Here is a 13,994-nt window from a genome sequence, read left to right as displayed (position 1 = left end):
ATTCCACATGAAATCTTTTTTTTCCTCTGTATTTCTGAATGTGGGTGCCCCAAGAGAAAACTTGGTTCCACAAGTGTATCACCAAAATTGTTGACGGGCCATTTCACTTCTTCATGTAGGCAGGATGAACATAAAAGAATGTGTTGGAGTCCTCTTGGCTTTCTGTGCTGGTTAACTTCAATAACATTGCTAAGGACATCCTGTTTTGAGTAGCTCAGGATATCATGGTCTCTGTGGCCACCATGGCTTGTTATATAGTCATCCTATAAAGCTTTGTGTTTTATGAGAAGAGCAGACTATAAATACTTTTAATAAAGCAACTTTGGGATGTGTTTTTTCCTCAGACATGTCCCAAGTGCATAGAATGATTTGCTTTACCTTCTCTGCAAAGCCCAAAAGATAATGGCTTGCTCACAGGAATTTCCCAGTGGCATTTATAAAGGAGCAGTCCAGTTTCTAGCCACTTCCTTTTCAAACTCAATTCTTGATTCCCAATTCAAACTCGGCTACATTGGTTTCCACTAAGGTTGACAGTTGTGTCTAAGATCTCCTTAGAAGTATTAAATAAAGTAGCTGTAATCTTGTGATGCTCATTTTATTGCTTTCCTATTTTTCCTTCTCTGATTTTTCAGCAGGAGCCAAAGAATTATTAACCCACCCTTATGGCTATAATTTTTGCGGTCAGAGGAATTTTCTAAATTCTAAGAGCTGGTTACATAAGATGTGTTTTAGGTAGTGTTGCTTTAATATTCTGCCTTGAGATGAATTTCAGTTTTCAGTTGTTTTTTAATGTTAATAAGGAACTTAGCTGAAATCTATGATCTAGAGCAGTCATGGGCAAACATCAGCTCTCCAGGTGTGTTGGACTTCAACTCCCAGAAATCCCAGCCATCTTACCGGTTGTTAGGAATTGTGGGAGTTGAAGTCCAAAACACATAGAGGCTGAACTTTACCTATGCCTAGAGTAGAGGTTCTCAACCTTTGGTCCTCCAGGTGTTTTGGACTTCAGCTCCCACAGTTCCTAACAGATGGCAAGCTAGTTGGGATGTCTGAGTTGAAGTCCTGGAGGACCAAAGGTTGAAAACCACTGATTTAGAGTAATTTCATCCATCCTCTCTCAGGATATTGCAATCTATCGATACTAACAGACATTCTCCCTTTTCTCCTCCAATGTAGCTTGTCAGCCAGCACAGCAGTGTTCTTATGGAACAGGGGGACCGTCGCTGTATCAGCCTCAGCAGCAGCCTCTTGCTCCTCCTCCTCCAGCTTCTGTCTCTTACGCTAACCCCAACCCTCCTTACATGCCCTCTAATCCTCCCAGTTCTATGCCTTCTTCCTTATATTCAGCACAACCCCAGCTTTCTCCAACAACCTTGAATCCAAATTCTCCCCTTCCTCCGCCTCCTCCTCCTTCTGGTGCCTCCTTCCAGCATGGCAGGCCAGGAGCTCCAGCACATTCTATGCCGTATGCACTGCCACCTGGACCCACAGGTACAGAGCCTGCAACCAGTGAGCTCGCTGCATCCCAAAGAACAGGTCTGCGCTTGGAAGGGGCCATTGTTTTGTATTCTGAAATGGGGGGGGGGGGGTACATCTATTATTATTATTATTATTATTATTATTATTATTTATCATTACTAATATTGCTGCTGCCTGTGTGTGTACTAATTGCATTATGTCACCCATACGTCATTTAGGTTTGCTTTTGTGTTTCTAAAAGTGTATCCAAGAGCTTGCTTGCTCTTGAAACCGCCTAACTTATAAAGGTTGAAACAAATACAACTAAGTATACATCATGCAAAAACTAAAAGAATAACTTCAGCACAAAAAAGTATTAGAGTACCCCAAAGTCATTGCATATAAAAAGCAGATTCTCAGGCTAGTATGCAAGTCTTTTAAAGGTTTTAGCATCCGTCCTTACTTGCTTAAATATTTTAATTTCTTCAGTATCCTTATTGGTTAAAGGGTAATCTAAAAACTTGTTAGTTGAAGTTAACAAACTATGGATCTCGCTAAATTGATTTTGGTAGGACTAATGTTAAACATTTTTATTTCTGAAGAAAATTATATGACACAGTCTTATTAGTCCCTCATTCTATTTATTGCAAGCTATATTCCACCCTCCCATTTGCAGTTTAGAAACACTTTAAGTTGTACTTTTTCACCTTTCCACAAACTAAACAGAAGCATGTGTGCATGACTAGAATGTTTGCTCATAGATGTAATGTGGGCATGGCATGTATCCTAGAACAAGGAGCTACTATGTGATCTTGCTTTGTATTAATGTTTTTATCTTCATCAGTTTTGAATGCATGGTAACAGACCTGTTTCTTTATCAATGCTGTCCAGCTCTTCTTTTTTTCTCCTTTTCTTTAAAAAAATCTTTAAAAATGAACATTTCATAACAGAAAGACATAGAGATTATATATATTTTAGAGATAATGAGTGTTCTATGTTTATTTTTCTAGAAGATGAAAAGAAAAAGAAAACCGCAGATTAATGTTTTAACTGAAATTGAACTGTTTACATAGTAGCTGGCTTTCCAGACTTTTAAAACGGGAAGCAGATTAGAATGCTTGGGGTATTATTCACTTGGAGAATGTATAACATTTCAAGACAACCTATAAGGCAAACTAGTAGCAGAAAGCTTCTTGCCTTGGTGAACAGATGCTTTCAACTTGTAGATCGTTTCTTAAAAGCTGATCAAAGCTACAACCCTGAGCATTCTCCCTGGCATGGGATTTAATGCAAATGGAAGACAAATAGATCGTATAGCCAATGTTGCTGGGTTGTCCTATAAGAACATCCACCAGATGGGCACAATCTGTTGTTTCACAAAGAGATCAACAAGGTTTCAAGGCCAACTATACTCTCAGATGGGTCTTGAATCTACAGCACTGTCCTCTCCTTATCACCATTGTTGTCACACACACCCTTTCAGAGCCTATAAGAGTTAGTATTTGGTATTATAACTTCTACAATCTCCTAGCCAATACAGCCATTGACTAGCCGTGCTGCCTGGAGGATTCTGGGAAAATGCAAAGTAAAACATTCACCTTTCTGATCATGTTAGTTGATGGGGATTCATCTTCTGTACATGATTGATGGGGATATCCTTAAAAGTTCTATCAAGGGCTGAAAAAAAATGTGGCTCCAGTAAGACCTTGGGCGCCCATATTTGCAGATGGTGCTTCTTAAGTATCTAAGGATCAGTTACTTGATTTCTTTGTTCTTTGCTTCTATGTGGATCTGTATATCTTACGCTTGCAAAGCATATCACTTATGGCCCTTATCAAATAACATGATTACCTTCCATGTCAGCAATGTAATGTTTCATTCACCATGGCAGCTGGCTCTGAACAAAACTGCCCATTAGCCAAGTGCCCCATGGTGACCTGAAACTTGAGATAGCTTTGACTTTGAGTGAAAGTCAAACATCCTGCCACATCCTCAGTTTCTTCTCTGAACATAAATGCTCCCAAATACAACATTTTCAGTGCAGAACCCATTAACTCACCATTTGGAGACCAAAACATTTCTGAATTGAATGTTTGAAAGAGAGGGACAAGCTCCAGCAGTCATTACAGGGCATTTTCTTCTCCAGATGAATCCAGAAAGAGTGATAATTAGGTCGCTTCCAGCCTATTTCATTTCAGCTACTGAAGTTTTATTTAGTTTTACATTTTTATCACTTCTATCCATGAATCTTAATTTCAATTAAAAAGTTGACTTATAGGCTGGACGCAATCAGTGGTGAAGACTGTGGTGTCTGGGACACTATCCATGCATAACTTTGGAGTGTGCTTCCATAATTTTTCTCAGTGTGCTGTCTCTTTGGCAGATGTGAGAAGGACCTCTTAAAGATAGAGACATTGATGTGGTGGAAAATACACTGATTTATACCACAGTGGCTCTGTTCAAAGGTTAACTGGTGGCATCTGACCCTGTTTTGACCTCTTGCCCTATCATATGAGTAACACTACAGTTAATACTGTGCTTCTAGGTTGAGAACAGAAGAACTCAATGTGTCTGTGGAACAATTGGCTCCCGTCAGAGGACTCGTGACAGGGAGCGTCTCCCTTTCATGGCTAATCCAGATCAGTCCCAAGAGAAATTTTGTATTACAGTCAAAAGTTAAAGTGGGTTTAACTTTTGTTTGTAAGTCTGGTGTGACTTTATGGTTAACTTCTACTGGACGTTGACCATGGAGTGGAACTGGAGAACTAGGAAGGCTGGTCTCTCAGGTTTAAAAAGGTGTGATTTTTTTTACTTGTGGTTTATTGATGGGAAGGGTCCTGCACCCTCTGCAAAAGTAGAAGACCTATTATGGTTTTGAATTCCACTTTCAGAGTCACCTTTTGAATATAGTCAATGGAGTATCTTAAAATCTGATAAATTGTTATTTTTCTGAACATATATGGTAGAGTTCTGAGTTTATGGGGCTAATTGGATGATAGACGTGCTAAGGAGTGACATTTCCAGCCTGTACCTCTAAAAATATTTTCTGGAAATATGCCAAGTTTGAAAAGCTAATGATAAAAAGCAGTAGATCCTGACTCAATGCCTGAGCTGTGTTTGCATTTTTGTCTGCAGAATATCAAACTATACAAGAGCAAGACAGTATCCTGCAAGGTGAATTAGATATCTTATAAACAGAAAATCATTAAGGCCCAGCACGAAAATCTAACAAATCTGACTACTGCAGTGCATGTGACTTCAAATTCAATACCCTGAACTAATAATACTTGTGAAATTCAATAAATTGTAACATTTGGCAACATCTTAATGAAGACAAATGCTTCAAGTCAAATGACAGAGCTGGGATTTATAACCACAGAGACAAACAGCTTATAAAACAGATGTTTATTAATGTTTACTGGAGCAAATGTAGTTTTTCTAAACTATTGATCCATGGTCTGCACCACAATTATTGAAACATTCTTTTGTGCAAGCAAGACAGCGATAAAAATAACTGGGAAGACAAGTCATGGTCTTCAAAATAACTCTACTTAAAATTCTTCACCTGAGCAGTCTAAAAATTGGAGTCTTGCATCACTTATTTAAAGGTGTACAAAAGGAACAAATCTGTGCAGAATATTTATAAACTTCCTTTGGCTCATGAAAACATAAGAGATGGTGGAAGGAAAGTGATGAAGATATCTCTGACAAATAATACCAGTTGATATCACCCCAAAACTGTCCCAGAAGAACACAAAAACTATCATGATTTGAAGTTGTAGGTGCCATATGCTATCTGGGGAATGTTTTGACAAAAAGACAGTGAAATTAAGGACACAGCTCTTGTAATTAGAGCAAAATATTCTGGGAGTGAAAGGAAGTGAGGAGCAAGCTGCAATAGTTTCTCTTGGGTGTAGTTAATAATGCAAATCCCAGGATGGCTTTGGGATCAGAGAAAAAGACACTAACACATCCCACAAAATGTCAGTCCAAGCGGCTTGGAACCACATTCCAAAAGTTTTCGGGGACAATGATAGCTCTCGTTAAGTCTCCATTTTCTGGGTGAGAATGGTCTTTGTGGGATCTGTAATGAAGACATACTATTCCCAAGCCTACTTGAAGTTCTCTTCCTTTTATTTTTCCTAATTTATTCTACAGCTTTCACCCATTTGAGCAATTTAGATTTCTCTTGTCTTGGGAAAGTGCCAGGGCCAGGCAAGACTTGAATTATGAATCCAGGTGCCTTTTGAGATTTGAGAAAGCACTGCCGACACATTTTCAAAACACTTTTTCATCATCATTGCTTTTGCTCAGAATTTATTTAGCTGTTCCCAATATTTGTTTCAGCACAAATCCACAATTTTGTCCTTGTTTACAGTTGAGCTGCACATCCACACAGAATGCTTGCCAAATTTCTTAAAAGAATGAATTTGCTATTTCATCTACGAAGATGTTGCAGTCTGCTAGATTTATGATACTGTGGTTAAAAATTCCAGCTGTGATGATTTTAATCCATTAGCAATAATAATCCATCATATATTTTTTTGGTTTCAGAAGTGTTTTTATTCATTTTGGTGCAAGCCTAAGTAAGGGCCCTTCCACACTGTCCTTTATCCAGGCTCTGATCCCAGATTATCCACTTTAAACTGAAATATATGAGTCCCTGCTGCCAGATAGCCTGGGATAAACATATAATCCGGGATCAGATCCTGGGATATAGGGGCAGTGTGGAAGTGGCCTACGGGTGTCATCTTATAAATACCTTTAAGAAAAATTTGTATTCCCCTGGGAAAGAGCAAATGCCTACCAAAAAATCTGCTTCTATTATTTTGAAATTAATAGTATGTAAAACCTCTATTCATTTGTTTTGAAGAATTGGTCCTAGTTGATTGTCACTTAAATGTGATCAATATGCACATATGTATTGTGCATGAGCATGTGCTTTTGAGTGAACCCATGACTTATTGTGACCCCATGAATTTCATAGGGTTTTCTAAGGCTGGGAAGACTCAGAGGTAGTTTTGCCAGTTCTTTCTTCTGAAATTTACCTTACTGCACCTGATATTCATTGGCAGTTTCCTGTCCAAGTACTCATCAAGGCTGACTCTGCATAGTTTCCAGTATCAAACAGGATCTGGTGCCTTTAGGGTACTTGGACCCCTTGAAATGTGTATCATGTGAAGCTACATTGGGATTTCATTCAGTGGACACATACATTTTGCATTGCACGTTTGCTGTGAATCTCTGCTCTCACAAAAATTGTCTAGATTGAAAAACTAGCAATTGTTGTGACCTCTAGTGATTTGATTGTTGTGATCCCTAAAGATTGAATTGTTTGAAGGGACTTGTCCAAGTTAATCTAATTTTATGTGTGTGTTTTTAAAAAGTAACTGGGCAGCTTTAAAAAAACACATTTTCTTAAGAGACCTTTTGGTAAGTTTAAATAGTAGTTTTTCTGATGTAAATACAGTTGTAGCCATATCTGTGAATGGGATGTGAAGGAGACGAGATTATCTTCCTCACCCCCCAGTAAGAATTCTGCTCTCACAAGTGAAATATTCCTAAAATCCACACATCTCTTAACATTTTAGTGACCTAAAATTCAGTCAAAGATTTATAAATAGAGCAGGGGGCAGGCAAAGTTATCAAGAGAATGCAAAGTAGCAAGCGTCATTTGGAGGCTTATAGTGTCTCACACACTGTAGAGATATGAATTTGGGGAATTGAAGGAAAATTTCATACAGAATAAATTGTTACCTGGAGGACAATGCCTTTAGCACTACCACCTATCCTTGTATTTGCACCCCTGTAAAGCTTGGTGAGTCTTTGTTAACCCTGGAAAGCAGTATAAAATAGTGAATTCTTTTTATATTCACAATGACCTAAGGTGAAAAGAATGTTTGGTTGCTCCCATACCCCTGACTTTCAGCAGAATGCATGCTCACAGCACTACCTCTATCCCACTGTCATTAAAATTCCTCTCACCCTCTGAACTGATTTTGAATTTGTAGGTTCAAACCCTGATTTTAGGGTTTAGGCAAAAGGTCTCCTTAGACTTCTAAAATGGACGAAGCAGAAATATTACAAGTTTTGGAGAGAGGACTAGGTGTTGGTTTGGAGGGGGAAAAGGAAAGTGTGTGGAGTCCCTGTAAAAATTTCCCTTAGGATGTCTGGCCAAGGTTATTAAAATTCCTCATGTCAGGCAACATTGCTACAGAGATCCCAATGGATCAGTTAAGATACAACCTTTTACCTTGTTTCCCAGTTAGGTTCATTATGAATTCAGGTGGCAAGATGTGCCCAAACCCTTTCTGGCTGTTCAATATTCTGTGCACAAAGCAACTGTAAATCTTAACCAGGCTGCTAAAATAAGCATCTTTTTACAGCTGCTGCATTTTTCCTGATCTTCCTGGTTTAATCTAAAGTCTGTTTTGGTTTTTAAAGTAGCTTCTGCTGTGAATTGGGCTTTCAAGAGCCTGATGATGGTTTTTTTTTTGGTATTAATGCAGCAAAACATTGCTGTCTTTAAAACCATTCAATCTCAGAAGGAAGTGCAATGAAATTTGAAATGTCCTGAGCAGAATTCAGCATGTTTCTCTTAACATGCTGTACAATTGTCTCTACTCCGTAAATTATCAGAATTATTACAGGGGTAGCTCTTCGGTTATTAGGGATGGTGCAATGTCCTTTAACACAGAAGAGGATCTCGCAACACCTTTGAGACTGACAGAAAAAAAATCCTTGTGACAAGATTTCTTAGACTCAGTCTACTTCATAAACAGTCTAAAAAGCTTATGCTGCAAACTTCTTCCTCTCAGTCTCAAAGGAACTACAAGATCCCTCGATATACCTATATAGATTAACACAGCTATGCCTTTGAATATGGCTACCATTGAAAACTTTTATTAGATTATTTTAAGGTGTTAATAACTGATAGAACATCTCTCTCTATATATATATAGATATATAGATATATAGATATATATATGTCAATAGCAACAGTATATAATGCCGTGTTATTGACATTTTAATGAGGGGAGAAAAACATAATTGTGCTTGGTTTCAATTGGAAAGTGAGGACTTGAGGTAGATCAAAATCTTCCACCTCTGAAGGGAGCAATAGTTTTTACAGTATTCAAATTCATGTTGCAAATACCACAGTGCATCTTCTATCAAGCTTCTGTAATTTGAGTCAGTGACAAAAAGCCAAACAGAATATGGCAGTTTTTCTCTTCCTGGGCAGGAAGCATACTTATGCATTGCTAAGTTTATTTGCTCTTTTTGTTTCAGGACCTCAGAATGGCTGGAATGACCCTCCTGCTTTGAGCAGAGTTGCAAAGAAAAAGAAGGTATTTTGAAACAGTTCTACTCAAAACAGTGAGGGTTGTGGACTGGATGTAGCCCATGAGCCATCCACTGCTGGTCACTGGAGAGTTTGCAGGAAAGACAGGAGGGGAAACCAATTGTAGCCAGTGGGCACAAATATGGTGCTGGTCCCTGGCACATTGGGAGTTTGGCCGTATCCCACAGTAGACAGGAAGCACTGCTCTATATGGCAGCTGTCTATGTACTGAAACCCTTCTCCGTGTGCTTCAGAGGTTTGAAGCAACCTCTGAAATCCTTCTCCAAAGACAACCTAGCAAAAGGTCTTGTCATTTGTGTCACCCTACTTTTAAGGTAAAAAATTAAGCACGTCTCACCTAATAGTGAGAGGTAATCTGCATTTTAATTGTCATTTGATAGTTTTAGGGTGAAATAACTATTTGGGGAAAAGTGGTAAGCAGTAGTAGAGTAATGTGTTGTCGAAGGCTTTAAAGTAGTAGAGTAGTGGCTGTAACTGCCTGTTTGTATCAATAGTCTTTTGATGTCATAAAGTCCAGCTGTTCCACATATTTCCTTTCCCTTCCTTAGATGCCCGACAACTTCATGCCACCAGTTCCCATCACTGCCCCAATAATGAATCCTCTGTCCGACCCACAAGCCCAGATGCAGCAGCTGCCGCCAACCTCTGCACCTCCAGCCCAGGGACCCTTTCAGCCCTCGCATCTTCCTCCTGGACAGCCAGTGTTGCAGAACCCTTTCCAAAATATTCAGCAGCCTGTAGGTCAGACTATCATGACTCCGTCTGTGTCGGCATCTAGCATGGAAGGAGCCCCAGGAGCCCCTATTGGCAACACCATACAGGTAATGAGTCATGGGCGGCTCAATTTCCAGTCAATTTTTGTTTTCTAGGGTGTCATCATGGATTAACTAGTGGATCTTGCTGGTAGAACTGCAATACATTTTCTGAGAACTTTCTTTGAATATTTTTTAATTGCTAGTAAATGACCACCATGGTTTGAAGGATGTGTACAAGTACATTCCCTGTAGTAGGCATGGGCAAACTTTGGCCCTCCAGGTGTTTGGAATTCAACCCCCACAATTCCTAACAGCTGGAGGGCCAAACTTTGCCCATGCTGGCCCTTTAGGAACCTTCACATTAAAAACTGCCAGTTGGAGCAGCAAGGAGTAGAAAGAGTTGAGCCTTCCTTCTCCTGCAGCTGTCACTGCTACAGAAGTTTAGGCAACTGCATAAATGAAGACAAGGGAAGATCTTCTGTGGGATATAAAGCCTCAGTTCCTGGGGAAGCGGAATACAGCTTACTGCCCCTCTTTCTATTCTGTATGAGATCGGAGGGGATGCCATTAGTTTGGTTGATAGTGGAATGAAGGGAAAGGTCTGTGGCCTGAAAATTGTTGATAGTGGTTACTGCCCCCGACCGTACCCCTCTCACTGCCCCCCAAATAAATACTGTTGTCTCACAAATTTTGAAGCTGGACAGGAGAGTGAAATTGTGTTCACCTCAAAAGGTTTTCCCAGTTAGCCTCCTGTCTCAAAAAGTCTACTGCAACAAGCAGCTGCAGGCAAAGGCCTATTTGATTGGTCCATCTATCCTCATTCTCTCTCTCTCAGAGTTAAACACTGCAGTCTTTTCTTGGTCTCAACACACTGCAGTCTTTCTCTCATACTCTCGTCTCTCTCAGACACACCAATCATAGTCTTCTTGCACACACACTCTTCCCCACATGGGAGGAAGGCCATCAGAAAGGTATAAGGTCCAAAGTGTCTGTTTCGCTGCAAAGCATTCTGAAATAGGCAGCTGCTGAGTGTTTGAATAGGTGATGACTTCTTCTCCCTCCCACTTGTTCAAGTGAGAGATCTGCTGGGTACTACATAAAGAACCAATCCTTTGACTCAGTAGGGTGGCAGTGGAAGCAAATGATTCATACACTGTGGTTTATGAGAGCTCTGTGTGTGGGTTGCTATGCTCTGGGAGATGCTGGCTTCTTGCAGCCTCTAAAGCAGGTTGAATTTCTCACCAAAAGTTGATTTCATGGTGTTGAAGCAGAGGGAAGGATTTGTCTTTTCCAAGGAAGGGATTTAATGCGATCCCAAAGGTATTTCAGTGTGGCTGCTGAAAAATTTGTTTCCTCCTCAATCAGAAGGAAACAGTATTTGTTTATCCAGTGCTGAAAGGCCTGTGCCTTTCATAGGGTAGTGATTTGCAACAGAGAGATTGTGTTAAAGGGCACTACAGTTTTAAAGGGTTTACTTGTGCGAGGGAAGAGGCATGATTGGGAACCAGGATTTTACTTTTCGCCCTACATTCTGAAATGTCTTTGGCTCGTCCTTGTTGACTAGACAGAGTCCCTAGATGAAATTCAGACTTTTCCTGTCTCTGGACACAGCCTGAGGAATATACTTGCACTTTAAGAAGTGGGCTCTTAGGTAGCTCAAGTGGTTTACTTTTTTGCAAAATGGAAACAAATGGATCCAAGGAGATGTCTGTTTTCCCTCTCTGTCTTAGCATGTGCAATCCCTACCAACAGAGAAAATAACAAAAAAGCCCATCCCTGAGGAGCACCTTATTCTAAAGACCACGTTTGAAGCTTTGATCCAGAGATGTCTCTCTTCAGCGACAGATCCGGTATGTCTTTCATACACCATGCTAGCTCTATGTTGTAGGTTGCTGTTTCATTTCTGTTACTATATTTCATTTAATTTTGTGGAATCTCACATTTCAAGTGCTGTGTGGCAAATTGCCAGATACGATTTATAACCATCAGATAGGTGTGTACCTTCATGTAGTCAGACTAGCCTTCCCCACCCGCCATAATTTCCATTATGGTGTGATTTATGCATAGGTTGGACGGCCTTAAATGAGATCCTTTTTGCAGGCACCAAAATGGTTCAGACAGAAATAACATGTATTGTTGCATGCCTTCAAGTGGTTTCCAATTTGTGGCAAACACATGACAGAGTCTTCTTTGCACGTTTTGTTCGGGGGGGGGGGGATGTGGACAAACAAAACATATTTTTCACACACTCAGCTAAAACGGGAAGGTGTGAATTCCTGTAGCACAATATATTGTAGAGGAACTATAATTCCATCAGAGGGCATGCTTTGAATAGGGAAGGTCCGTTTCCAACAGATTAAAGGAACCTGGCCTTAAATTTGTCTTGGATCCATATTAAATATAACATGTTCATGGAGTCTGGATGGAGCACAAAGGTGCAAGAGAATAACATCATGTGCACTGTCCAAAAAATGACACATGTGTAATTAATTAGATTTGCAGAGCCCATTGAACATTGAATTGAGTAAATAAAAGGCACTCGGGGCATTGCTGCGTGAAATCTGTTCTTTATTCATCATGTACATATGAATATTGGCTCTGGTCTTAACATCTTCCAGTAACTTTCTGTGGCCTATTCTCTCCTGTAGCAAACCAAGCGGAAATTAGACGATGCCAACAAACGCTTGGAGTTCCTGTATGATAAACTTAGAGATCAAACAGTAAGTTTTGTTGTTGTTGTTATTGCACATTGCCCTGATATCCTGCAGTCCTCCTGTCAAGCTAAGAATAGCTTCATTAACAGTTCCCAAGAGATCCCTTAGCTGGGCACACTGTATTTTAGCAGTAGAATTGTTTCATTTTCTCCTCAGATCATTCTCCAAGCATGTTTATACAGTTATCTATTTACTTGCTTATTTATTCATCTTTTCTGAAAACAAACTGAGCACTTACTAGAAATAATCACCATGCTGCTATATGTAACACTGAAGAGTAAATTAGTTGCATGCATAACTAGAGTGGGGTTTTGCATCCATTTTGAGATGTTACCACCACAAAGTTGACTGTGACTGCTGGATGTTGAAATAATCTTAACCAGTTGGATGTATGGTAAATTTAAGACTCATTTTACCATTGGCTCTAAAGTGGCCCTCCAGGTGTTTTGGAGTTGAAGTCTAAAACACCTGGAGGGCTGAAGTTTGCCCATGCCTGTTGCTAAAGAGTCTGAGATCTATACCTGAATCAAAAGAAGCTTTTTAAAATCAGGGCTAACGTCTAATGAACTGCAAGATAAGTTGGAGCAAATGCTGGCTACAGCATTTCCATTCAGAACAATGTTGCATTTTAGATAGATGTTATGGGCAGCCTTGGAGTCTGTGGGAAGCCATTTATTAGTTGCCTTTGATTGGTCAGGCAAGATCCAGCTGCTGTTGGAGCAAGCAAGGGGCAGCTTTAAATGAAACTCAAAATTGTTTAAATTAACTTGTGAAAGCCAGAGCTCTGGAATGGCTCTTTGCAATGTTTGGTCTTGATCATGCCAAAGTGTGGCCACAGTACTGGGAAGGAAGCTGGAAGGAAGGATTGTGTTTTCTGTACCATTTTTCTTTTCTGTCTTCCCTTCCAGCTCTCCCCAACAATAATCAACGGTTTGCACAACATTGCCAGGAGCATTGAGACGCGGAATTACGTGGAAGGGCTGAACATCCACACTCACATTGTCAGCACCAGCAACTTCAGTGAGACGTCAGCCTTCATGCCAGTGTTGAAAGTAGTCCTCACTCAGGCCAATAAACTAGGCGTTTGAAGTGAGAAGCAGCATTGTTGCGTGACATGATTGATCGAGTGATGGAAGGCTGGTCACTACAGTCCCCTTTGCAGATGAGCTTCCTTTTAGCAGGGCTAGAGAGCCCTGAGGCTTTCTTCTTTTTCTCTCTCTCCATCTTTTATTATCCTTACCTACAGATAGTGTATTTAATTATGCCATCCTGTATTGTCCATTTTAAATGCATGTTACCTGCTGCTTTGACAGTGGCTTTTAAATACAAAAAAAGAGGAGAGGAGTTTGTGTGTTAAGGCTGACCTTGAAAGTGATTCCTGCCACAGTTCCTCAGCATCAACCAATTAAAAATTCAAGATTCTATTTTATGTGTGTCCTGAGTATTTCCTTTCTTAAGAAAAGCATCCCTTCAGTGTTGTGGATCATAATGAACATAGTTGTCAGTTGATCTAAATAGTTCATTAACTTCACTTTTGTGTTGGACCGCATGAATGCAGAGTTAGTTAAATGTTCCATGAAATTAAGCTTCAAAAATGGGCCTGATTTCTTGTACATTGTATGTTATGTTAAGGTTAGATGAAATGGTGCAAATTCGAAGCTTTATAGCCAGTTACATAATCACTCCATTGGATTAATAATATTT

The 13,994-nt window shown here is 39.9% G+C and overlaps 1 protein-coding gene across 12 annotated transcripts in view; it reads left to right on the top strand.

The window, feature by feature from the left end:
- sec31a (SEC31 homolog A, COPII coat complex component) overlaps positions 1 to 13,714 on the top strand; it is a 51,397-nt gene extending 37,683 nt beyond the window's left edge. For 3 of the 12 annotated variants that reach the window (XM_062981557.1, XM_062981554.1, XM_062981558.1), the window contains 7 exons: positions 1,177 to 1,536; positions 4,594 to 4,632; positions 8,749 to 8,807; positions 9,370 to 9,642; positions 11,307 to 11,426; positions 12,225 to 12,296; positions 13,199 to 13,714. In XM_062981557.1, the coding sequence (XP_062837627.1) occupies positions 1,177 to 1,536; positions 4,594 to 4,632; positions 8,749 to 8,807; positions 9,370 to 9,642; positions 11,307 to 11,426; positions 12,225 to 12,296; positions 13,199 to 13,378 (1,103 nt within the window). In that variant the 3' untranslated portion in view covers positions 13,379 to 13,714. The remainder of the gene's footprint in view (positions 1 to 1,176; positions 1,537 to 4,593; positions 4,633 to 8,748; positions 8,808 to 9,369; positions 9,643 to 11,306; positions 11,427 to 12,224; positions 12,297 to 13,198) is intronic. The other 9 variants (XM_062981556.1, XM_062981561.1, XM_062981555.1 and 6 more) reach the window with 5 other exon arrangements.
- Positions 13,715 to 13,994: the final 280 nt, after the last annotated feature.

The sequence above is a fragment of the Anolis carolinensis genome, chromosome 5 (assembly GCF_035594765.1).
Source record: "Anolis carolinensis isolate JA03-04 chromosome 5, rAnoCar3.1.pri, whole genome shotgun sequence".
Lineage (NCBI taxonomy): Eukaryota > Metazoa > Chordata > Lepidosauria > Squamata > Dactyloidae > Anolis > Anolis carolinensis.
The sequence above is the reverse complement of the archived record's forward strand: the minus strand, read 5'-3'. Positions and strand labels throughout refer to the sequence as shown.